General features: G+C 57.4%; 3 protein-coding genes and 1 non-coding gene across 11 annotated transcripts; 2 read left to right on the top strand and 2 right to left on the bottom strand.

Annotated features, from left to right (window-relative positions):
- Positions 1-2150: 2150 nt before the first annotated feature.
- Positions 2151-2266, top strand: LOC133761245 (U5 spliceosomal RNA). Its single transcript, XR_009866043.1, has one exon. It is a non-coding gene; the product is annotated as a U5 spliceosomal RNA (small nuclear RNA).
- Positions 2267-3485: 1219 nt separating this feature from the next.
- On the bottom strand, positions 3486-10920 carry BTBD19 (BTB domain containing 19). Of its 6 annotated transcripts, none has more exons than XM_062191164.1 (8): positions 10419-10920; positions 8972-9185; positions 8806-8859; positions 7852-7911; positions 7324-7392; positions 7118-7249; positions 6833-7009; positions 3486-6758 (listed from the first exon to the last, which is right to left on the bottom strand). In XM_062191164.1, the coding sequence occupies exons 1-8, from the start codon at positions 10499-10501 to the stop codon at positions 6624-6626; spliced, it is 924 nt and encodes a 307-aa protein (XP_062047148.1). In that variant the 5' UTR covers positions 10502-10920; the 3' UTR covers positions 3486-6623. The 6 variants fall into 6 exon arrangements, with proteins under 6 accessions (XP_062047148.1, XP_062047149.1, XP_062047153.1 ...); XM_062191165.1 differs by having other exon boundaries at positions 6884-7009; XM_062191169.1 differs by lacking the exon at positions 8806-8859 and adding an exon at positions 8691-8788 and having other exon boundaries at positions 6884-7009; positions 7852-7918.
- Positions 10921-11204: 284 nt separating this feature from the next.
- DYNLT4 (dynein light chain Tctex-type 4) lies at positions 11205-13290 on the top strand. 3 transcript variants are annotated; one of them, XM_062191160.1, is made up of 3 exons: positions 11205-11741; positions 12376-12424; positions 12527-13290. In XM_062191160.1, the coding sequence occupies exon 3, from the start codon at positions 12538-12540 to the stop codon at positions 13195-13197; it is 660 nt and encodes a 219-aa protein (XP_062047144.1). In that variant the 5' UTR covers positions 11205-11741; positions 12376-12424; positions 12527-12537; the 3' UTR covers positions 13198-13290. The 3 variants fall into 3 exon arrangements, with proteins under 3 accessions (XP_062047144.1, XP_062047145.1, XP_062047146.1); XM_062191161.1 differs by having other exon boundaries at positions 12354-12424; XM_062191162.1 differs by lacking the exon at positions 11205-11741 and adding an exon at positions 11751-12070 and having other exon boundaries at positions 12354-12424.
- On the bottom strand, positions 13216-17844 carry PLK3 (polo like kinase 3). Its single transcript, XM_062191159.1, has 15 exons — positions 17635-17844; positions 17362-17469; positions 17162-17278; positions 16906-17035; positions 16737-16824; positions 15891-15986; positions 15615-15813; positions 15375-15501; positions 15147-15238; positions 14813-14906; positions 14597-14680; positions 14345-14507; positions 14105-14234; positions 13831-13944; positions 13216-13738 (listed from the first exon to the last, which is right to left on the bottom strand). Exons 1-15 carry the CDS (start codon positions 17842-17844, stop codon positions 13547-13549), a joined length of 1944 nt encoding a protein of 647 aa, XP_062047143.1. The 3' UTR covers positions 13216-13546.
- Positions 17845-23140: the final 5296 nt, after the last annotated feature.

Here is a 23140-nt window from a genome sequence, read left to right as displayed (position 1 = left end):
TGCTTCATCGGTCCGGGGGCAGGGGCACAAGGGCAGAGCCTCGACAGGTGGAAGAGGAAGTGAAAGCAGATGGGAAAGGTAGTCAGTTGATGGGGGCAGCCCCGTCTGGTGGGGAGAGATTTCAGGAAGTTCGTGCAACCAAGGGAAAGCAGCCATGGCCCAGAGCAAACTCCAAGGCATCGGCCTCCACAAGTCAGCTGTCAGCCCAACCCTGGGTGGCGTGTGTGGACCTGATGGGGGAGGTGTCCAGAAATGGGGGTGTCAGCACCCAGTGGGGACACTGGGTTTAAGCCCATTGTACAGTGGCCTGGAAGAGTCCAGCCTCAGCCCAGCACGGGGTTCAGAGCCCAACCCAGTGGGCTGGGGGCCCTTTTATTGTCCTTTCTCTGCTGTTTCTGGGTTGATACACCCACACCCTGGGTTCCAGTCACCTACTCCAGGGCACACACTAAGAATGATCCTACCCTACAGCACTGCCTTCTCACAACCCAGCCCACCCACACAAAGGCCAGAAAACGGTATTCTGACCAAAAGTTAGCCAAAACAAAAAGCAAACCGCTTTCTACACTTGAACCAGTACTAAATACCTGGAAAGCCTTAGAAGAAAAGGGCAGTTGGTTTAGAAGCTGGTACAGGGGTGCATCTAGCACGCCCATGGGAGTGGAGGCTGCATTTGGGTCCAGGAGAGCTTGGGTCACTACAGAGCTTTGTAGTGGAACAGAAGCCAGAAGAGTGCAAGAGATCAGCTCATGCGCCGTGGACTGCCCAGCCTCACCTCACTGAGCCACGGTGTTGTCATCTGTGAAATGGGATGACTGGGGCCTCTTTTGGAGGGTGTTTTATTTTTTTCCTTTCAGGGTTGTAAATGAAATAATTTATGCAAGAAATGACCTACCACCTCAAGGGTGCTTTCTGTTTTTGTTTTTTGGTTTTTTAAATTGGTACAGATGAAGAAAGTTTCTGCTCTGGTTGCTTAGGGAACAATCCGGAAACGGGGGTGGGGAGTGTGGTCTGTGGTCCTGGAGTGGCAGCTGCTAAAGGGAATTGTAGGTGGCACAGTGGGTTGAAGCACTGGCATCCCATATGGGCACCGGTTCAAGACCCAGCTGCTCCATTTCCGATCCAGCTCTCTGCTATGGCCTGGGAAAGCAGTAGAAGATGGCCCAAGTCTTTGGGGAAGAAGCTCCTGGCTCCTGGCTTCAGATCAGCGCAGCTCCGGCCTTTGCGGCCAATTGGAGAGTGAACCAGCGGATGGAAGACTCTCTCTCCACCTCTCACTGTAACTCTATCAAATAAATAAATCTTTTTTTAAAAGGGGGGTGGGGATTGTAGGCTTTGGGTGCTCCGAGTGCTTGCAAGGCACCCCACCCTGTGTGGCCCCTCGCGCTACTCAGCTGCTGACCTCAGCACCCTGCTGCGGCTCCCCTTCACTGGCAAGATCAAACCCCAAGTTCTGTTCAGGCCCGCCTGGATCGAGTTCCTCCGACCCCCCAGGATCCTCAGGAGAGGGCACCAGACTCCGCCCTCCTAAACCCGCCCACATTGCCACACCCAGTCTCCCCTCTGCACTGTCTTCTGCGTAATTCCGCACCGGACGAGCCCTCTGCCCCCTTGGCCTCTCCCCGAATAGTCCTTGGAGTTGAACTGGTGCTGCCTCCTCCCGGAGGGGTGTGCTGTGCCTCCTATTCGGTCTCCCACTGCCCCCGAGGGTCCGTGCTTGGCCGTCTCCCTAGGCGGGGAGCGCCCTGCAGGTCAGGAACAGCAGGACTGAACCCTAACAATCGGGGTTGACACTTAAGAATCTCTGCCCCGGAAGGGAACGCCACACCCCCCCGCACCTTTCAAGGCAGGCGGGGCGCGGCCCGGGGAAAGGAGAGCAGAGACTCAGGTGTCCCCGCAGCCCCGCCCCTCCCGCGGCCCCGACCGCCTTGATTTGCATACCCAGGCTGCACCACGGAAAAACAGATTCCCGAAGCTTTGATTTCCATCCTCCCGAGGTGCCCCCCGACTAGAGTGGGGCATGGAACTGTTAGAAATGTTTGTACAAATAAACTACACGCAGGTCGCGCGTACCCACGCAGGCGTTTCACAACCGTAAGTGTATTAAGTGGAATCTCTCTTTAGGACTGTGGATGCCAAAGCAATTGGGTATACTCTGGTTTCTCTTCAGGCCGTATAAATCTTTCGCCTTTTACTAAAGATTTCCGTGGAGAGGAACAATTTGAGTCATTAATCAATTTTTTGAGGCTTTGCTTTTTGCAGAGCTAATTATTCTCATGTTGAAAGATAGATGTGTGTGTTTGTGTGAGGAAGAGAAAGCTCTTGTTTGCCGTTGGTTCAATGGTTGCTGTGGCCAGTACATCATGCTAATCCAACGTTTTTCTGGGCTCCCCTGGGGTGCAGGGTCCAAGCACTTGGGCCATCCTCCACGGCCTTCCCGGGCCACAGCAGAGAGCTGTCCTGGAAGAGGGGCAACCGGGAACAGAAGCCGGCGCCCTGCCCGCGCCCTTCCTGGGACTAGAACCCGGTGTGCTGGCGCCGCAAGGTGGAGGATTAGCCTGTTGAGCTGTGGCGCCGGCCAAAAGGCAGAGTTCTGTAGCTGTTAAGGTTTCTTTAACTCAGTATTCTAAACTGTTCTGTACTAGAACAAGTAAGTAGTAGTGGGCTGATTCTCATGTTGGCTTTCGCAGATCTGATTTTAACACAGCAGATTAAGAGAGCGTCAGAGTAAAGCCTCTTCCAGCTTGGGCTTTCAAAATAGCATACCAGTTATATTTTGGGGTAGAATTGTCTGCGGTCCTTTTACTCCCCAGCTGTTCTCCCCAGACCACTCTTTCCCTGTCTCCCACCTTCTTCCTCCACCCCAATTCTCCTAGAGAAACCAAATTATTTTTAGAAATATGTCTAGTCATTGGCCGGCGCCGCAGCTCAGTAGGCTAATCTTTACTCTGCCTGTAGCGCCGGCACTTCGGGTTCTAGTCCTGGTTGGGGCGCTGGATTCTGTCCTGATTGCTCCTCTTCTAGTCCAGCTCTCTGCTGTGGCCCGGGAAGGCAGTGGAGGACCGCCCACGTGCTTGGGCCCTGCACCCGCATGGGAGACCAGGAGAAGCACCTGGCTCCTGGCTTTGCATCGGTGCAGTGCCGGCCGTAGCGGCCATTTGGGGGGTGAACCAACGGAAGGAAGACCTTTCTCTCTGTCTCTCTCTCTCTCACTGTCTAACTCTGCCTGTCAAAAAAAAAAAAAAAAAAAAAGTCCAGTGACATACAGCACTCTCCTGCACAAAATGCTGCAATGTCTTTCACCAGGATACCCACATCCCTTCTCAGATCCTAATGTTATCTCATTAGAAGTCTACACTACCCTGCATGAAACAGTCCCATTCCCACTATGTGATTTTTAATCTGCTTTATTTTTTCCATAACACAACTACTCTGAAATAATGCATCTGTTATTGTACCTGAGTGAGTGCAAACAAAGGAGTACCACACGTTGATAAAATTTGATGGTCCTTTATTGCCGGCAGTAGAGTGGGCTCATGCCCTAAAGAACTCTCGACCCCGAAGACCAAAGTAACAGTGTTTATAAAGGCAAAAACTGCAAAATCGGGAGGGGAATACATGGTTGCTAGGATCAGGGGGAATACATGGTTACTGGGGTTAAGCTCACCTAAAACCCATGTGAAACTAGTATCAATTATAATCTTGACAATATGTTACAATCTTAACAATTTCAATTATAATCTTGACATTAATCCAAATATTGGTTTTAATCATATGTAGGACATAGACAAATTACATTTTTATCATTAACCCAGGTGCAGCCTATCCACTTCCAAGCTTGAGCTAGGGGGTTTCTATGCTCTGCCAAGTGTGATGTAGTGGACTACTATTGTCCGACTGTTTTAGATCATAGTTTCAGACCAGAGTCTCACGGTGGGGTGGGGTGGGGGGTACCTTCCCAGAATGGAATCTCAGGTTCTCCAAAATGGAGTCCCTACTGTCAAGGTGTTACTTTACTATTTCTTTACTCTTTTCCTGTTATTTCTTTCCCCCTAGGATGTAAGCTCTGTGAGACTACTTAGCTTTTTTTTTTTTTTTTTTTTTAAGTTTATTTATTTGGAAGAGTTATAGAGAGAGGTCTTCCATCCACTGGTTCACTCCCCAGATGGCTGCAACGGCTGGAGCTGGGCCAGGCCAAAGCCAGGAGCCAGGAACTCCATCTGAGCCCAAGCATTTGGGCATCTTCCCCTGCTTTCCCCAGGCTATTAGCAGGGAACTGGATCAGAAATGAAGCAGCCAGGACTCGAACCTGTACCCTTATGGGATGTAGCTTTTACCTACTACACCACCAATCAATGCCTTGCCCATGAACACTTGGTACTTACTTTCTAAACATATATACAGTATTTAATCTGTCCCATTAAAGGTCTATGTGCTTTAAAAAAACTAGTTTCATTTTCCTGACAACCCTACTTAACAGGTTCTATTATCTCCATTTTATAAACAAGGGAAGTGAGGTATAGGTTAAGTGGCTTCACTCAGTTCAAAAAGCAATTTTAAGTAGTGGAGCTCCAAGCATCCTGGCTCCAGAAGGCTGGCAAGAACTTTTCTTCTCCCCCCCCCCCCCCCTGCCGCCTACACCTTTTTTTTTTTTTTTAAAAGATTTATTTACTTAAAAGGCAGAGTTATAGTCAGAGGCAGAGAGAGAGAGAGAGAGCGAGAGCGAGCAGATCTTCCACCCGCTGGTTCACTCCCCAAATGGCTGCAACAGCCAGAGCTGGGCCTATCCAAAGCCAAGAGACAGGAGTTTCTTCCAGGTCTCCCATGCGGGTGCAGGGGCCCAAGAACGTGAGCCATCTTCCACTGCTTTCCCAGGCCATAGCAGAGAAGAGGAACAGCCAGGACTCGAACCAGTGCCCATATGGATGATGGCACTTTTACCCACGACACACAGCATTGGCCCCCTAACATTTGCTTTTAACAAAAGGAATCAGCTATACTTGGCCTACACTGTACTTTTTCCCCCAAAATCATGGAAATTATATGTGTGTGTATGGCTTATTTATTTGAAAGGCAGAGTGACAGGGAGAGACAGAAAGAGATCTTCCATCCATTAGTTTACTCCCCAAATGGTTGAGATGGTCGAAGGCTGGGACAGACTGAAGCCAGGAACTCCATCTTGGTCTCCACATGAGTAGCAGGGGTCCAATTACTTTGGCCATCATTTGCTGTCTTCCCAGGCATGTCAACAGGAAACGATAGGAAGTGGACCGGCTGGGGCTCAAATCAGCACTCTGAAATGGGATGCCTTTGTCACAAATGGAGGCTTCCTGCTACGCCACAACTCCAGCTCCATCTTTTTATGTTTTGTAGGAACACACCACACTTCAGCCAGTCCTTTATTACAGACATACAGTCTATATTCAGTTTTCATTATCCAAACAATGCTGCCTTGAAGTGGTACCACTAAATGACCACATTTTCAATGTGGAGAGAGAATACTAAATAACCATTTTTAATCTGTGTGCAATAAATTTTTTATAAGCCCCCCGAGTCAGAAATCTAACTTTATTTTCTCCTAAATAGGCTACTGCCCCTTTTAGATTGATGGTATCTTGTTTTACAACTCCTTTAAAACTTTTTAATGGAATAAAGTGGCATTTAAGTAAGGAAATAAAGTCATTCACTTGACATTTTCAGAGCACCAATTATGCAATAGAGACTGACAAGCAAAAAATGAATGAGGCACGACTCCAGGCCCCAGGGGTTTTTCCCCAGAGAGAGTTAGGTTCTCTGGAAGACAAGATGTATGACGAATGAGAGAGCAGCTTTCAACGACCAAGAGAGTAAATCGGGGCCAGAGGATTAGCAGTAAGTACCTCCAGGATAAACGAATTTCTGTAAAGGTAAGGGGTGAGAGGGGTTGCTAGTATTTAGTAACCGCTGGTAGTTTTGAGTGCCCTGAAGGTGAACTAGGTTTGTATTCTGGTCTGGAGAGCCACGGCGATGCGGAGGGACTTAATCAAGGAAGCAGAGTTGACGGGATAGCACAGTTCTGGCTGCAGCGTGGGAAACGGAGTGAGGCGGCGCTGGAGTGAGGACAGAGACTGAGACGTGGGCGGAAGGGCAGCCAGAGAACTGAACCAACTGGAAAGGTCGCTTAAAAGGTGGGAATGACCCGAGGCAGGTGTGTGAGCTTAGGCAAGGATGGGATCCAGGTTTCCGGCAGGGGCGTCCACGGACATCAGAAACACGACGGGGACAGAGAGGAAAGATGGGGCGCTCGACTTTGCACTGAGCCCATGGGGTATTCAGGGGGGGAGGAGGCCGCGCTGAACAGGGACGTGAGTGTCGTCAGAGCAGCCGGGCGCACCAAGGTGCCCAGGGATGGGGCATAGGGCGAGGGAGTGGCGCGAAGGAGATCCGACTTCCGGGCATCGCCCCTCACCGTCCCGCCCTCGTCCGTCCCCAAGCAAAGAGCGCGCAGAGAACGGCCCTTCCGGCACGCCGCTCGCGGGGCGTGCTGGGAACGGAAGCGCTCCGAGCGCCGAGCATGTCGGGAGCTGTAGTTTGGCAGACCGAGTCGCGCAGACCCAAGAGTCCTCACAAGTCCTAGCCCTGGGTCACTTGAAGGGCAGCTCCAGAAAGCGGTGATGCTCCCGAGGAAGGGTGCCTCTCCGGCGGCGGCACGGAGCGCCCCGGGCTGTGTCTCCTCTCCGCAGAGCGTGGCACTTCCACGCCTCTACGATCTGCTCCACCTGCAGGGGAATGCCGGTCACCGCGGAGCTGTCTACCCCAAGACCGTGGACCGGACTGCGCCCCCGCCCCGCACCTTGTCCCCACGCTGCTGAGTAGATCTATGCCAGGGTCCCGGCCTCCGCACCGGAATGAGAGGCTCCCGCCGGTTCTGCTCTTCTAAGGCGCTCAGCTCCGCCGGGGCCAGCAAGGCCAGTCTCAGCTCTCGCACCACCGGAGCCGCCACCTCAGCCACCGGCCGCTCCAGCACCGCCTGCGGACGAACGCCGGCCCTGAGCCCGAGCTGCGCGGGAGCACCTGCCCCGCCGCCCGCTGGCCGAGTTCCTGAGCGCTTGCGCTCCCCTAGGCCGGCCCCACTCACTGCACCCACGCGCGCCCAGCTCCGGGCAGCCCGAACCAGCTCGGCCTCGTCCACGCAGAGCTTGTCGCTGCGCAGCAAGGGCAGCAACGCTGAAGCTGACAGCTCCAGGAAGCCTCGAGTCCGGAGCACTTCCTGCGGAGTGCATGGGTCAAGCGGGAGCAGAACCGGGTGTGTGGGGTTAGGAGGAAGAGGATGGGAAGCTGTACCTGGCTGTGGGCCTCTATGAAGGCTATGCAACGCTCCTGCAGTGGTCCCAGGCCAAAGGTTACAGCCACCTGGGAGAATGAGGGAGGGCAGACTGGAGACTGCAGAGGCCATACAGCCCAGCCCTCCACCCTGGAGACCACCACTGTAAGACTGGGCCCAGGGCACCCCAGGAAACTGGACCCAGGGAAGCCTCGCCCCACCCCCATTCACATGTGCATATGCTAGTGGATGCTACTGGACACCATGCGTGTCCTTCTCCCCCTCAGCTGTGAACCACAGCCAGCCCTGAATAGAAGACCAGCAAAGACCTCCTACCCCTTCAACTCCTGGCCCCTGACCACGCTGGTGTACACAGGATTCCACAGATCCAGGTGCAGAACTGATTGCAAAAACATCCTCAGAACACCCCTGCCTCCCTCCTCCCGTTACCCAGGTTTTTCCAGGCCAAACACGGAGAGTTCCAGGCTCCTGGCACCTGGGGGCCCAGCTCCACATACTGAAAGCCTGGTCTGTCCAGCAACACCCACCTGCAAGGCCTCACAAACCAACTCCACATCCAGCACCTTCATCACAAACTCCAGGCACAGCTGGGAGCAGAAAGGAAAGTGGGTTCTGTGGAGGTGTCCCTGCTCCAAGACCCCAGTTCCATCCCAGGAGCGTGAGCAGGCTCTGGAGAATGAGCCCCCCAGGCTGGAGCAGCCCTGGCCCGTGCCGCCCTCCAGGTAGAAGGCGGCAGGAAAGAGCCAGGACCTGAGACTTGGCACACGGCAGCAGCCCCCCTTCCACCACATTTGCCACTAATCACACCAGCGAAGAGGCATAAAAAATTCCACTCTCCCTTTCTCGGGACGCTGTCTCCTGTTTACTCCCTTCCTGACTCAAAGTCATGTCTGTTTCCCAGAAACTTGAATTTCATTCCCAGTGTCTATCTCCCCTCCTCACATTCAGCAAGGTACTCGGTCATGTCGGTTCCACCTGCCCTCTCAGAGCCACCCTCCTCTCGGGCCTCCCTGCTGCCCCCTGCCGGCCACAGCATCTCGTGACCGCGTCACTCACCGCCTAGCGCCTCCCATCTCTTCTAGCCCCTCACCCCAAATCCTCACTCCCTTACCTGAGACCTTCAGCGACTCCGCTGCACCGAATGGGGCCTGGTGCCCTCTTCTCACACCCCTAGCACTTAGCTTCATCTGTCACGCTTCTGTGTTTTTGTGCATCTACCTCCTCTCTGGAGAACAGGGGTCAGAGCTGACTTACCCTTGGACCTATAGCACCAGCCGTAAATACCCTCCATGTGCCCCCAGCACACACAGGACATGCACAGATCCTTTTGGAAACAGGTGCAGACCCATGCCCTGTTCCCACTGCGAGATAGCCACTCTTCTCTCTGGGTGGGCACACATTCCTCTCCAGACCACAGTGTGTGTGAACTGAGCCTGTGACGGGCAAGGGAAACGAGACCGGGGCCTGGCACAAAAACCTACCTCTCGCAGTTCCTCTAGCCCATACTCCACAGCCGCGGTCAGCACCTCCAGCACCTGCAGAGTGCATGGTTGGGGGAGCAGAAGGAAGTTCCCCGTGGCCCTCACCCCACAACGCGACAGGCAAACTGCTGCCTCTCCCACCCGGGCCCCTGCTCAGTGGGCTCACGGAGTGACGCTGCAACTTGACACTGTTGGTATACAGGAACTCCAGCACAGCCAGGAAGGCCTCAGCGGGCACCGTGCTCAGCACCACGGGACTAGGCACCCCAGAACTCGCTTCTGCTCCCAGAAGTCGCTGGAAGAAGTTGCATCTGCAGGCCAGCAAGCAGCGGTGGGCAAATACCTCCTGCTGCTCTTGACCTACCACAAAGCAGACATCACTGTGGGAGAGAGAGGCAGAGGTGTGGGGGAAGGGAGGCCAGAGGCCAGAGAGCAACTTGGCCTTTGCCTTTGTTGTCTACCCTGGGCCTTGGTTTCCTTATCTGTAACAGAGGCCATGGGGCTTAGTGCTTCCAGCAGGAGATGCAGAAACCCCAGCAGAAGTTCTAGACCCAGTCCAACCTGTGGTAGCCCAGGCAAGTGACTTCCGGTCTTTGCATCACTGCTTTCTCACCCATGAAGTGGGACGGGACTCCCACGCCTCGGGTCTCAGGAGGCAGCTGCTCTTGATCCCTGAAGGTGTACCAGGGCTGATGCGACCAAGATAATCCCCTACCCCCCTCCTCCCCAGTCGCAGTTTCAGGGGAAGCAAAGCTCCCCTTGGCGCTCCTCTGCTGGCTGCAAACTCAGCTTTTTTTCAGTCTTCCTCCAGGCAAAAGAGTGGGTGTGGGCGCCGAGTGTGCCCGACTGCAGACAGATACGGCAGTGATGCACTATCATGAGGCCAGACCACATTTTCCATCTTCGTGATCACTTCCTGCCCCAGCCTCCGGGCCTCTGAATGAGGTCGGGGGCAGGGTTAGGCAATGACGCCTCCTACTTCCAGCTCCAAGAACCGGCGTTCCCACCACTCAGACCAGACCGGGACCCCCAAAGAAGCAGCTTTGGCAGTCACCAACCCTTGGGGAAGCGTCTGGACTGGAGACAGTGGCAGCAGAGAGCTGCGTTCTAGCTCTCCTGAGTAGCCCTGCCCCCCACACCCCCCCAGGCTCTCAGCACATGGAGCGTCTGGGACGCGCCATGAGCAGTCAGCACTCTTGAACTACTTCCTGTCTGGGACTCTGGTCAATCGCTCAAGCTTTGTTTCTCGTGTGCAGCCCCCGGTTCCCAGAACACAGTCATCTGCTCTCTGCCTCTCCTAGGAGGGAAGCCCCCCTCCCCCATACCAGGCTGTAGTTGATGGAGTGGGGGGTGGCGCACGTGTGAACTGAGTCACACTCCATCTCTCAGGGAGCTGAGAGCTCTTTTCCCCTCGGCCAGAAGCTGAGATCCAGAGAGAAGGCCTTGGCCTGAGCCCACACTGCCCCCAGGGCACAGTGACTGAGCCAGCAGTCACCTGAGCTCCTCACAGACTGAGCTCACCAAGGGGGAGGGCCAAGTGCACATTCCCTGCCTCTTCTTCACCCAGGGCCTCCTCAGAGCCCTCTTGGGAAAGCCCCCAGACCGCCCCTCACCTGTATTGGGGGTTGTTGATGAGGCTTCGGAGCGCTGTGGAGAAGGGCGCAGCCTCCCCGTGCACGAGTCCTGGGGTCTCCATTGGGGGGACAGGGCAGGAAGCAGCTGGCGTGGCCGAGGAGGTCTGCCAGGCCCTAGAGCGGCTGACGAACCGAGAAAGGCCCGAGTGGGAGGGGGAGAAGCTTGGGAGGCCTGTTTGCTAGGAGGCTAGAGTTTAGGGACAGAGGGCAAGAGGCCCAGGTTCCTGAAGAAGGCATCAGAGGCCCGTGGAGGAGGCCAGAGGCTCAGCGAGAGGGGCAGACACAAAGAGGGACCCGGAGAGGCCGAGGATAGAGCAGTCTGCGGTCTGGGGAGGAGACTAGCAGCCGATGAGGCCTAGGCTGGGAACCTGCCCAGGCAGCCACAAGTTGGGAAGCCCGTGGTTTCCATGGAAACCAGAGCTAGGCCCAGGAAGAGGCCCCGCCCACCTCCCCACAAGCCCAGGGAAAACTAGCCCGCCTTACAGCCTTGCCGAGTTGAAACTGCCCGCCCTCCCAGCCCTTCCTTCCCCACAGGCACACCGGGTCAGGATCCGGCCAGCTCAGCCTGGGAAACCCCCCTCCCCTCCAAGGGAAAGTCCTCATCCCACAGCCGGCTCTCAGGATGCAGATTTGGCTTTTTGGGGGAGGGGCCATCCTGTTCCTCCAGAGGGGTCAGGTGAGGAGGTGTCAGCGCCTCCGGCATCCCTGCGATGCACTGCTGGCTGGCAAGGGGGAGGCAGTAATCTAGCACGGGAGCACATGAGAGGTGTGGCCAGCTGGGGACCAGTCCCAGGACACTTGGGTCATCAAGGGTCAGGAGACCAGACTCGGGTTCACCATGGAGTCAGGACTGCGTCAGGCCTGGCTCCAACCAGCTGAGCCAATGGCCTCCCCTCCCCCCCCCCCCACAGCGCAGAAGTGAGGAAGTCATCCAAGCCCCACCCTAGCTCTGCGCCTGGAGCGGAAATGTTTGTCCTCCTTGAGGCTGATGGGGAGAAGATACAGCCATGACGCACGCCTTCCTTTCCTGTGGGCCTGGATCATGGATTCCTGAGCGGCCACCCCCGCAGCCTCTAGGGCTCCCCATCAGCCAGGCTTCTGCGACTCGCTCACATCTTTCAGCCATTCCACGGGAGAAACGGACAGCTGCTCAGCCCTGCAGCAGGAGGTCCCCTTTCTGGCCGGGCCCCTCAAGGGTCCCCGTCGTGGTGCGGCTCCCTTCTTCCCCACTGGCTCAGTGCCCCGCCACGCTCAGCAAGGGCCGGGAGTAACAACAAGGGCCCGGAGTAACAACGCTCTCAGGTTGTACCAGCGCAGGACAGGAGGGAGGGGCAGTGGGCGGGAGGAGCGCTTGCCCCAGCAACGTGTGGCAACTCCACAACACAAGCCCTTTTCCTCCCACCTGCTGGTCAGGCCAGCCAGGCGGCTGTGCAGCCAGAAGATAGCTTGGAGGCCAAGGGCTGTGGGTGACTCAGGTGCCTGAGGGAGTTTCGGGAGAAAAAGCCGACCATCCCGGAACAGATCTGGGGAGGTGGCGCTCGAGGCAGCAGGTGGAAGGAGCTTCCTGAGTCACCTGCCCCCAGCCTCCACAGGGAGTTTGGGAGATGGTTGCGCCAGCCATCTGAGAGCAGGTAGGGGTAAAAGATGACTGCACTCAATACCCCTGGAGCTAGAAGGATCTGTGGGCTTCAAAGAATTGGGTCTGTCCATTCCTCCTGCGGAGGGGTCAGGGCACCACTCGCACTGACCAAGCCGAGTCAGATGGTGGCTACACTTCCCCTTCTCCCACTAGGTGGGAAGCAGAGAAGGAAGGGTACTTTGGGCTCACCTGCTGACCTCCATAGAGTCCAAGGGACAGTGTGGCTCCAGGTCCAGTCTGAGCAGCATCCCTCCCCTGGCTTATGTCCCTAACAGCCCTTAACGCTCTAACACCTAGGAAGCTGCACGGCCCGGCACTGCTTGATCCACTGGTTCCAAAAACACAGGTGAGGAGGGTTAGGGGGACTGAAACCCTTGACATCACGGGTAAAGACGGGGTGGTGGGGAAAGATGGCCAGCGCCGGCCACCCTAAGTGTGGGTCCTCCAGCCCACAGACCCATGGCTGGCAGGCCTCTGCCCACCAGGTGCCAGGAGGAGGAGATTGCCAAAGACCCCGGGCCGAAACCGGCGGCAGTGAGGCCCCGGGGCCGCCTGCCCAGCATCGACGAGGACCGACCCACAGGTGTCGGCCCAGCTTCCCGCCGTGGCTCTGTGCTGGGCCTAGCCACCTCCTTCTCACGCCGCAGCTCGCTGGCTGGGCCAGGCACAGGTCCTGGAGGCCGACGACCATCCCTGGGCCCACTGCCCCCTCTCGGCTCACGGGTTGGCTTCTCTGGGTTGCCTCTGGCACCTGCCCGGCGCATGGCACCCTCGCATCGCAGGGAGCCGGTGCCCGGGGAGCACTGGGAGGTTGCGCATGCACAGCGGGCCCTGGAGGCGGCGCTGGCGGCCAGGCTGCAAAACACCTGCTACTCCGGCGCCGAGGCCGGGCGGCTGACGAAGGAGCTCTGCGACCAGGTGCGCGTGCGCCTGCGCGAACTCTGCCCGCCGCGCTACAAGCTTGTGTGCAGCGTGGTGCTGGGGCCACGTGCCGGCCAGGGTGTGCACGTGGTCAGCCGCGCACTCTGGGACGTGGCCCGCGACGGCCTGGCCTCCGCCGCTTTCACCAATGCCTCGCTCTTTGCCGTGGCCACCGTCCACGGGCTCTACTGTGAGTGAACAGGCCTCCAAGTTCTGCAAAAACGATTTATTGGCCCAGGAGGGGCCCCCCTGGGGCTCACATCCCAATAAATAAATGTTAATAAATAAAAGTGGTCCATAAATAACACCCCCTAGCCGGGGGCTATGGCTCAGGCTTTTGGAGAGAGGCGGGAGTCATCAAGGACAGACCACCCCAGCTCCAGTAAAGCTGGTCCCTGATTCCCTGGGGGATTCAGCCTAGAGCCCCCCCCCCCCCCAGTGAGGCACCAAAGGGACAGGAAGGGCCACAAAGGCAAGGGCCAGGGCCATACAGGCACAGGCCTCAGGCTGGACAGTTTGGCTCACGGCCTGCTCTGCAAGTTAGGGCCTAGGCTGGGCTGCGGTCCCTGAGCAGCCGCAGAGCGTAGCGGAGTCGCTGCCGCAGGTCGGGCGAGCAGCCCAGCTGCCGGAGGTGGGAAGCGAGGTAAGTACAAGCACTGCGATTCCGGGCCACAAAGGTTACAAGCAGAGGCTCCCAGCCACTGAGGATCAGCTTGGTGTGGTCCCCGTAGAAGTTCACCTGTGCACAGCAGGGGGACACCGATCAGCGCCTAAGCCCCGGGCCCAGTTTCCACCCCTCAGGTCTTGCCCAAGTGCAGGTCAGGCTGTTACCTGGACAGTGCCATCACTAAACAGCATGAGCAGGGCCTGATCCGTCTTGACCCACTGCAACAGCAAGGGCGGGGCAGGCACCTCCACCTCTTCCACGCTGGGCAGATCTCCACCCTGAGAGCGGGGGTGGGCAGGTCACAGGGCTGACGTGAGTCGGGCCCCTTCCCCACTGATGCTCCCTAGCCTCGAGCCTGTCCCCGCCACCCCCGCCCCAGAGGGGAACCAGCAGGGATGAGGAGGGTCCCTCCTCGGCACGGTCCCCGAGGCTACACACCTTCATGAGGTGCTGCTCCATGTACGAGGTGAAATACCGCAGGACGCCCAGCTGAGGCTGCAGGGCCCGGGGCACGGCACCCACTGAGAAGGAGAAGTGCTTTGTGCTCGTGGGGTTGTAGTGCACAGTCCTGGAAGTGCAGAGGCAGAGGTCAGGAGCCGGGAGTCCCCACCAAGGGTAAGGAGTGCCGCCCTGCCGGGGACAGCAGCCTGCACACGAGGTACCCCCGACAGCACTTACTTTCTGTTGGCTGACAAGGCCATGTGAGTGCCATCGTTGAAGAGCACGGCTACGCGGCGGCTGGACAGCTGATACCCAAAGCCAAACTTGTTGGAGTAGTCAACCCACTTGCTGACCCACACAAGAGGCTCCGGCTGGGCCAGAGGGGCCGGGTTCTGTTCCGCTGTCAGAGAGCAGGGCGTTAGGACCTGCTTCTGACTTTCCAGCCAAATAACTCCAGCTACAGTCCACGGGTACCAGACCCAGCCTTACCTGGGGGCATGAAAGCCACACAATTTCTCAGGGCACAGAGGGCCGACTCCACCACCGTGGCCACGGTCAGACCTTCTTCAAACCCTGAAAGGAACAAGCAGTAGGATTTCGGCATTAGCCACCACCCCCACCCCACCCCCACGGATGCAGGCCATGCAGGCCATGTCTCCCCGCCCGTCCCTTCCCTCTGGGCTTGGTCTCAGCCCCAGCCCTCACCATCTCCGCTGCTCGCCGGCGTCCCACGGGGGGAGCTGTCTTCACCTGCTGTCTCTACCAGGCTGACGGGAGGTGGGCCAGAAGCTGCTGGAGCCTGGAGGGTTACACAGGTGAAGGGAACGAGCTAGTCCCCAAATCCAAATCCTTGGGAGCCCATGGCCCAACCCCGCCCTGGCTCCCAGGGCACCCCAGGTTAGCTCTGCCTGGCTAATGAAACCCAGCCAATTAGGCCACCACGAGGCGAGCTGCTTCCCCAGCCTCTTTTATTCCAGGCTTCCGTGGGCTGCTGGGGTGGGGGTGAGTCAGGGGAACAGCAGCCATGTGAGTTGCTCACCTCGGGCCTGGCATCCTGGTGGCCAATGGATGTGCGCACAAGGCCGCTCACCAAACAGGAGACTTCATCCCGCTCCTCAGGATGGTTCTTGTCTGGGGAAGAAGGCAGCTCCTCAGACTTCTGCCCAGTGCCCCTGCTCCCCGCGGGGTGCCACGCCTGCTCCCTCATGCCCGTGGCCTGTGTGACAAGCCACTCTGTACCCTCAACCTACGGACAGCTCAGACTCACTCTTATTCTTCTTCCTGCCAAAGAGGCTCTTGGTGACTTTGGCAAAGAGACTCCTAGCCGGATTGGGGGGTGTCAGGTCTGGGACTGTCACGCAACTGCTGACAGGGAGCCGGTCAGGGGTGTAGCCCTGGGAAGAGGAGCGCCGCCATGAACAGAGAAAAGAGGCCGCAGGGCCCTGTCCTCCCCCGCCCCTGTTTATCTCTGGGAATGTGGGCTTAGGTGTCTAGGGAACCCACAGACCTTGGTAAAGAAGTCATGGCGCAAGATCTGGTCGATAGAGGGGCGGTCTCGGGGCGAGGCCCGGAGGATGGCGGCCAGGAGCTGCCGGGCAGGCAGTGAGAGGCTGGCGGGCAGCGTGTAGTGAACCTGCTTGATACAGCGGTACGTCTCCTTCAGGTCAGCCGTCTCAAAGGGGGGGCTCCCACACAGCAGAGTGTACCTGTGGGGCCGGGCAAAGGGTAAGGGGGAGGGCACACCGCACCCCTGTGCCCACCCCCGTCTCTCCCTGGCACTCACATGACACAGCCCAGGGACCACACATCTGCCTCAGGGCCATGACCCTGTCTCAGCAGTACTTCTGGAGCCACATAGTTGGGGGTGCCACAGATGGTCCTGGAAGAAGGTAGGGCGGGAGGGGGGGAGGCTCAGCCCCAGCCCGGCAGCCGCCCTCCCTGCCCCCGCTGTGAGTCCAGACAAAGCAGCTGCCTGTCACCAAAGGCCAGAGAACTCCTGCTTGTCCTGGGACAATGGATGCTGGGGATGGCAGCTGAGTCCCCGCCTACTCTCTTGGCCCAGCTGCTCAGCTGCGCTACGGGACAGGCAGAGGCCCTGACCCCAACTCAGCCCCCACCTCCACAGAGGGCCTGCCACTGCTCCCTTCCCCCTCCCCCACTCCCGTCTGTCAGACACCCTCCTAAGGTCTGCGCCACACACACCAACACCAGCTGTCACATCACCCGTAAGCACTCATCTGCCCCACATGCTACGTGTGTCATGCACGCCCAGTCACAATGGCCACAGGACATCACGTCCCACTGTCCCCACACTCTCTGTCTCACACATACAGGTCTACACTGTCACCTTCCCCCATCCACACCCAGGGTCAGCCACACACCTCTGAGAGTCCTGGCACCTCAGACTCAGGGCCACCAACCCCTCTGTGTTTGTCATGCACCTCACCAGTCACAGCGACCCAGGCTGCCACCTCCACCTTCGCACACAAACAACCCATTACCCCTTCCTCATTTACCACCAGCACACACCCGGCTGTCACACTGCCTCCCACGTCCATACCCACAGTCTGCCACACACATGATCTGTGTCACACACAGACTGTGGCCACCCCTCCCGTCAAACACTTACTTCTTCCTCTGCTCTGGCGGTTCCAACCGAGCTGCCAGCCCAAAATCCCCCACCTTGAGTTCCATGTTCTCGGTGATGAAGAAATTTCCTGGACGAGGACAGAGAGGTGTGTCAGAGCCTTCCCTTGCTTCCTCCCCAACCCCCCATCCCTGGGGCCCAGGAGCCTCACCCAGCTTGAGGTCCCGGTGCAAGATGCCTCGCTGGTGCAAGTACTTGAGGCCGGAAAGAATCTGCCGCAGGTAGTAGCGAACCTCCGGCTCCAACAGGGTGTGTCTCGCCTTCCAGATGTGGGCCAGGGACTGCAGAGAGCCACTGTCTTAGCCCACCCCACCCCACCTCCGCCCGCCCCCAGCTTTGAGTCTTAAGACCGCCCCCCCACCCCGTCGTCCCCCTACCCCATCCCCGCCAGAATCACCATTCCTCACCTTTCGACTGCAAAGCTCCAGAAAAATGTATATGTTGTCAGCATCCTCAAAGTGGTGCGAGAAGCGCACGATATGGCGGTGCTGCAGGTCTCGGTGCAGCTCAATCTCGTTCAGGATCTGCGATGGGGGCGCGAGGCGGTCATCCTCCCGAGGTTCCCACGCCACCGACCCCACCCCTCGGCCGCTGGGCCCGGACCCACCTTCTCGCGCTGATGCGGCTTGGCGACGCGACTCTGCGGGATGACTTTGACCGCGTAGGCGCTGCCGGTCTCTGTGTCCGTGGCCTCGTAGCAGCGGGCGAAGCCCCCCTATGAGGAGAGGCCATCAGGCCGGGCGCTCCAGGGAAGGCGGATCTGGCCCGCAGGCGTCCCCGCGGCGGGTCACGCGCCCCTACCCCGCCCGACGCCGGAAAAGAGATCGGCGGAGCCCCCTCCACCCCACCCACATCACCTCGCGGAGACCCCCCGACCCACCTTGCCCAACAAGCGGCCTTTGAAGTAGGTGCGGCCGCTGCCCGGGTCGGTGATGAGGCGCCCGGGGTCCGGCGCCGGCCGCCCGGCCAGCATCTCGGGCTCGGGTCTGGGCGCGGCACTCTGAGGCGGCCCGGGTCCGGCCGGGGGCGCGGGCGGGGCGGCCGCACGCGGGAAAGGGCGCGGGGACAGGAAGCCGGCGGCGGGCTCCATGCGGACGGCGCGGCGCAGCGCGGCCCCGGCTTGCTCTCCGTTCCGCCCGGCCCCGGCCGCGCGTGGCGCTGCCTGGATTTGCTACGCTGCGCTCGCGCCTGAGGGAGCCCGGCGTTTTTATCAATGAACGCCTGTCCCCACCCCGGCGTCTCGTCATCGACAGCCCCGCCCCTTCCTGGCCGCGAGTCACCGAGAAGCCACGCCCCTTGCTGGCCTTGCGTCACCTAGAAGCTCCTCCTCCTACTCGAAGCGCTTCGAGGCCCCGCCTCCCGCCCGCCCTGTAAAGCAGGCGCTACACTGCCTGTCACCAGGCAGGTGCGAGTGGGGCGCTCGGGCTGAGGCCTGTCTCCCCGTACACCCCTCCCTGGCCGTGGCGCTCCCGCTAAAGGGTCCCCCTTCCTTTCTTATCCTTCGGGGTGGGCACTGAAGTTGCAGTGAGGGGCAGGCATGGGTGGAGTCTCCAGCGGGGATGGAGAGCCTTATTTCTTCCAGGGCCATTTGGATACGTATAACGTCTTTACAAAATGGTCACCTTAAAAAGTATCCTGCTATTGGGGCCTGCGTTGTGTCCTGGTGGGTAAAGCCCATAAAGCTTTCCATGTGGGCACCGGATATTGGCACCGGTTCGAGTCCCAGCTGCTCCACTTCTGATCCAGCCCTCTGCTAATGGCCTGGGAAAAGCAATGAGAAGATGGCCCAAGTGTTTGGGCCCCTGCCATCCACGAGGGAGACCCGGAAGAAGCTCCTGGCTTCACTCTGCTCATCTGGGGAGTGAACCAGCAGGAGGAAGATCTCCCTGTCTCTCCCTCTCTCTCTCTAACTCTGACTTCCAAATAAATAAATAAATCTCTTTAAAATTAGCCTGCTATAGATTTATTGAATTTAGAGTCGCACCTGCTGATTGCCTTGGCAGGGCCAGATCAAATTACTTCCCGAGCCTTAACCACCGGCCGGCAGGGCGTTCCCCACCTGTGATAGGTGGCTCACTCTGGGACCACGGATGGGGAGGCTCTAGCTTTTGTCTGGGCGTGTCAGGGCGTGTCACCCACATTACCCTTAAAGCATTCAGTACCTAGAGGTCCCATGCCTGGGCCAGACCAGCCGGGCCAGGCCAGTGCTGCCCCCTGTAGAAAGGGACAGGAATGGCTCACTCTGGAGCAGAGCTTGAAAAGTAGAGGGGAGACAGAGATCTGGTTCCCTCCCTAAATGGCCACTGCAGCTAGAGCTAGGCCAGGTTAAAGTTGGGAGCAGGAACTCCATCCTGGTCTCCAACACGGGTGGCAGGGGCCCAAGTACTTGGGCCATCCTCAGCTGCCTCTCCAGGTGCACTAGCAGGAAGCTGAATCGGAAATGGAGCAAGTGGGATTCCAACCGGCACCCATATGTGATTCTGATGTTACAGGCGGCAGTTTAACCTGCAGCAAGAGACAGTTGCACAGCTGGTCCTGGGGCCGTCTGGAGTCAGACCCTGCTTGGTGCCCACCTTTCCCAGGGCCAGAGACAGAGATGGGGTCTGAACTCCTCTGGAGTGTTCGTGCAATGACCACAGCTCCTCTCAATTCTGTCCTCACCCTGTACCATCCAATCAGTTGCTAAAGTCACTCAGCCCTCAGGGATTATCGAGGGCACCAGCCAAGTGCTGGGCACTTTCCCAAATAAGACTGGACAGGGTTGCCCCCTCATTTAGTCCACATTCTACATGATGGAAACGGGCAATAGTCAGGGACACAAACAGGGTAATTGGAGGTTGTGGAGTGCCGTGAAGGAAGTAAACGGAAGAGTAGCCAGCAAAGTCAATAAATACTGGGTACCCAACTCCTGCTGGGCATCTCCCCAGCACCTGCCCGTCACAGCCTGCTTGGGACTGCAGCCTCCCTTACCTCTGTTTCATCTCGCTCCATGTGCTGTTGAAGAAAGCCCACCCAGTCACTCATCAGACCCACAGGGTCCTGTTTCTCCAACCACGCCTCTCACGGCCCTCAAGGGAGACCAGAGCAGCCTGAGGCCTGGAGAAAGACAGTAGCGGCCAGGAAGCAGGGGGAGGAGGGACTGGCCAGCAGGGCCTTCAGTGTCATGCTCAAGGCAACAGTTTTCTAGATGGAGACAATAGGGATGAGGCTAGGGCAGATCTCTTGGGAAAATGAGGCTGAGGCAACGGAGCATTTTAAAAGACATATTCAGGCCAGCGCCAGGGCTCACTAGGTTAATCCTCCGCCTGTGGCACCGGCACCCCGGGTTCTAGTCCTAGTTAGGGTGCCGGATTCTGTCTCGGTTGCTCCTCTTCCAGTCCAGCTCTCTGCTGTGGCCTGGGAGGGCGGTGGAGGATGGCCCAAATGCTTGGGCCCTGCACCCACATGGGAGACCAGGAGGAAGCACCTGGCTCCTGGCTTCGGTTCGGCGCAGCACACTGGCCATAGCGGCCATTTGGGGGGTGAACCAACGGAAGGAAGACCTTTCTCTCTCTCTCTCTCTCTCTAACTCTGCCTGTCAAAAAAAAAAAAAAAAAAAGACACATTCAGGCTCCACAGGATAAGCTGCCACCTGCCACGCCAGCATTCCATATGGGCCTGGGTCCAGTCCTAGCTGCTCCACATCTGATCCAATTCCTTGCTAATGTGCCTGGCAAAACAGTACAAGATGGCTCAAATCCTTAGGCCTCTGCACCCACATGGGAGACACGTATGAAGCTCGTGGCTCCCGACTTTGGCCTGGCACAACCTCAGCCATTGTGGCCATTTGGATAGTAAACCAGAGGATGGAAGATTCTCTCTCTCTCTGTAACTCTGCCTTTCAAATAAATAAAATAAATCTTTTAAAAAAATTTAGGGAGCAGCACTGTGGTATAGAGGGTAAAGCCACTGCATGTAGTGCCAGCATCCCATATGGGTCCCAGTTCCAGTCCTAGCTGCTCCATCTCCCATCCAGCTCCCTGCTAATGTGCCTGGGAAGCAGTGGAAAACGGGCCAAGTACTTGGGCCTCTGTACCCACGTGGGAGATCTGGATGAAGTTCTTGGCTCCTGGCTTCAGTCTGGCCTGGCTCTGGCTATTGCAACCATTTGGGGAGTGAACCAGCAGATGGAAGATTTCTCTCTCTCTCTCTCTCTCTCACAAAGATTTATTTATTTATTTGAAAGTCAGTTACACAGAGAAGGAGAGGCAGAGAGAGAGAGGTCTTCCATCCACAGGTTCACTCCCCAATTGGCCGTAACGGCCAGAGCTGCACCGATCAGAAGCCAGGAGCTTCTTCCGGGTCTCCCACAAGGGTTCAGGGGCCCAAGCACTTGGGACATCTTCTACTGCTTTCCCAGGCCATAGCAGAGAGCTGGATCAGAAGAGGAGCAGCTGGGTCTCGAATCAGTGCCCATATGAGTTGTTGGCGCTTCAGGCCAGGACATTAACCCGCTGCGCCACAGCACCAGCCTCTAAATAAATCCTTTTTAAAAAAGGAGAGAAGACTTGCTAATGGTTACAGTAGCCCTTTCATAAGTACTGTGTGCCATTCTAGTACTTTATCCTTCTCTATGCTTAGGTAATATCATCCCCACTTCCTCATGGGGAAATTAAGCACAGAGGTTAAGTGACTTGCCCAAGGTCACAAAGCTTGATGACCTGGTGACCGTGGTGAAGCCAGTTTGGGGAATCTGGCAGTCTAGCTCCAGACTCCATGCTGTTCTCTGCTCTGTCAGCTTTGAGGTGAGAGAGGGACTGGAGGGCAGGACCTGCAAGGGAGGGCGAGACAGAGCTGGAGGAGGAGAAAGCAGGGTGGGGCAGGTGATTTATGGGCTGCGTGGTTGTGGTTCCCTCTCCTGGACCATAAAACCAGGGGCAAGGGGACCTGTTGGCTGGGAGGGGAGATAAGGTGATTCATCAGGGAGGGGCTGGATGGGCTGGGGACCCCGCCCTGAGTCAGGTCCTGTCCTCTGTCCCAGGCTCTGTGGGAAATCCAGAGTGCTGCCAACAGGCAGAGGGGTGGAGACCACAGATGGGGGTGGGGCAGGGTTGCAATGCAGCCAGCTGGGTGGCCCTGGGAGAGCTATCAGGGAGACATGGGGCTGCTGAGCACCCCAGAACACTCTAAGAAGCTAAGCATCAGGGCTTGGGAAGAAGCTTCATGGCCGTGTGGGTGAGACCCAGAGCTGTGATCCCACCCTCCCGGGGTCAGACCGTTCTCTCTCTCTCTCTCTCTCTCTCTCTCTCTCTCTCTCTCTCGAGGTCAGACCGTTCTCTCTCTCTCTCTCTCTCACACACACACACACACACGTATGTGCGCACAAGAGGGTATGTCAAAAAGTGGGAAATTGAACTTTAAAATAAACTAATTTGATGGGGTCAGCATTGTGGCTTAGCTGGTAAAGATACCACCTGCATGCCACCAGCCCATATGGTCACTGGTTGAAGTCCCAGCTGTTCCACTTCTGATCCAGCTCTCTGTTATGGCGTGGGAAAGCAGTAGAAGATGGCCCAAGTGCTTGGGCCTCTGTACCCACGTGGGAGACCCTGAGGAAGCTCCTGGTTCTTGGCTTTGGACTGGCCCAGCCCCAGTCGATGCAGCCATTTGGGGAGTGAACCAGTGGATGATCTCTGTCTGTCTCTCCAGAATTCTCTGTAACTCTGCCTTTCAAATAAATAAATAAATAAATGCATCTTTTTAAATAAGTTAGTGGAAAATGGAATTTTAAAATAAATTCATTTGGGTGCAAAAATTTTCAAAATTCATGCATATAAGAGCTCTTCAAAAAAGGAAAAAGAGAAGGGGAGCACAACAAGAGACGGAGAGAAAGAGAAGGGAAGGAGCTTGCCTGGTTCCAAGGCCCCGCCAGACTTACTGAGATGATCAGACCCAGCGCTGTCCGGAAGCATCTCACAGGCCGGAGGGAGAACTCCCGGTCAGCACTGCTCATGGCCCAGTGCAGCTGATGGCTGCAATGGAGGAAACCTGGAGGGCTCCGAGGAGTGACCTGAGGGAGCTCATCCCATGGTTCCCGGAGGCTGCTCTGGACTTGAACGGAGCCACTGAAGATGCAGTGGTGCAGTGGGTTAAAGCCCTGGCCTGCGGCACCGGCATCCCATATGGGTGCTGGTTTTAGTCCCGGCTGCTCCTCTTCCAATCCAGCTCCCTGCTAATGTGCCTCAGAAGGCACCGGAAGATGGCCCAAGCCCTTGGTCTCCTGCACCCATGTGAGAGAACCAGAAGACACTCTTGGCTGCTGGCTTCAGATCAGCTCAGCTCTTGGCCATTGCAACCATCTGGGGAGTGAACCAGTGGTTGGAATACCTCTCTCTCCATGTCTCTAC

Source organism: Lepus europaeus, chromosome 5, assembly GCF_033115175.1.
Source record: "Lepus europaeus isolate LE1 chromosome 5, mLepTim1.pri, whole genome shotgun sequence".
Lineage (NCBI taxonomy): Eukaryota > Metazoa > Chordata > Mammalia > Lagomorpha > Leporidae > Lepus > Lepus europaeus.
This window is presented reverse-complemented; position numbering and strand designations above follow the sequence as displayed.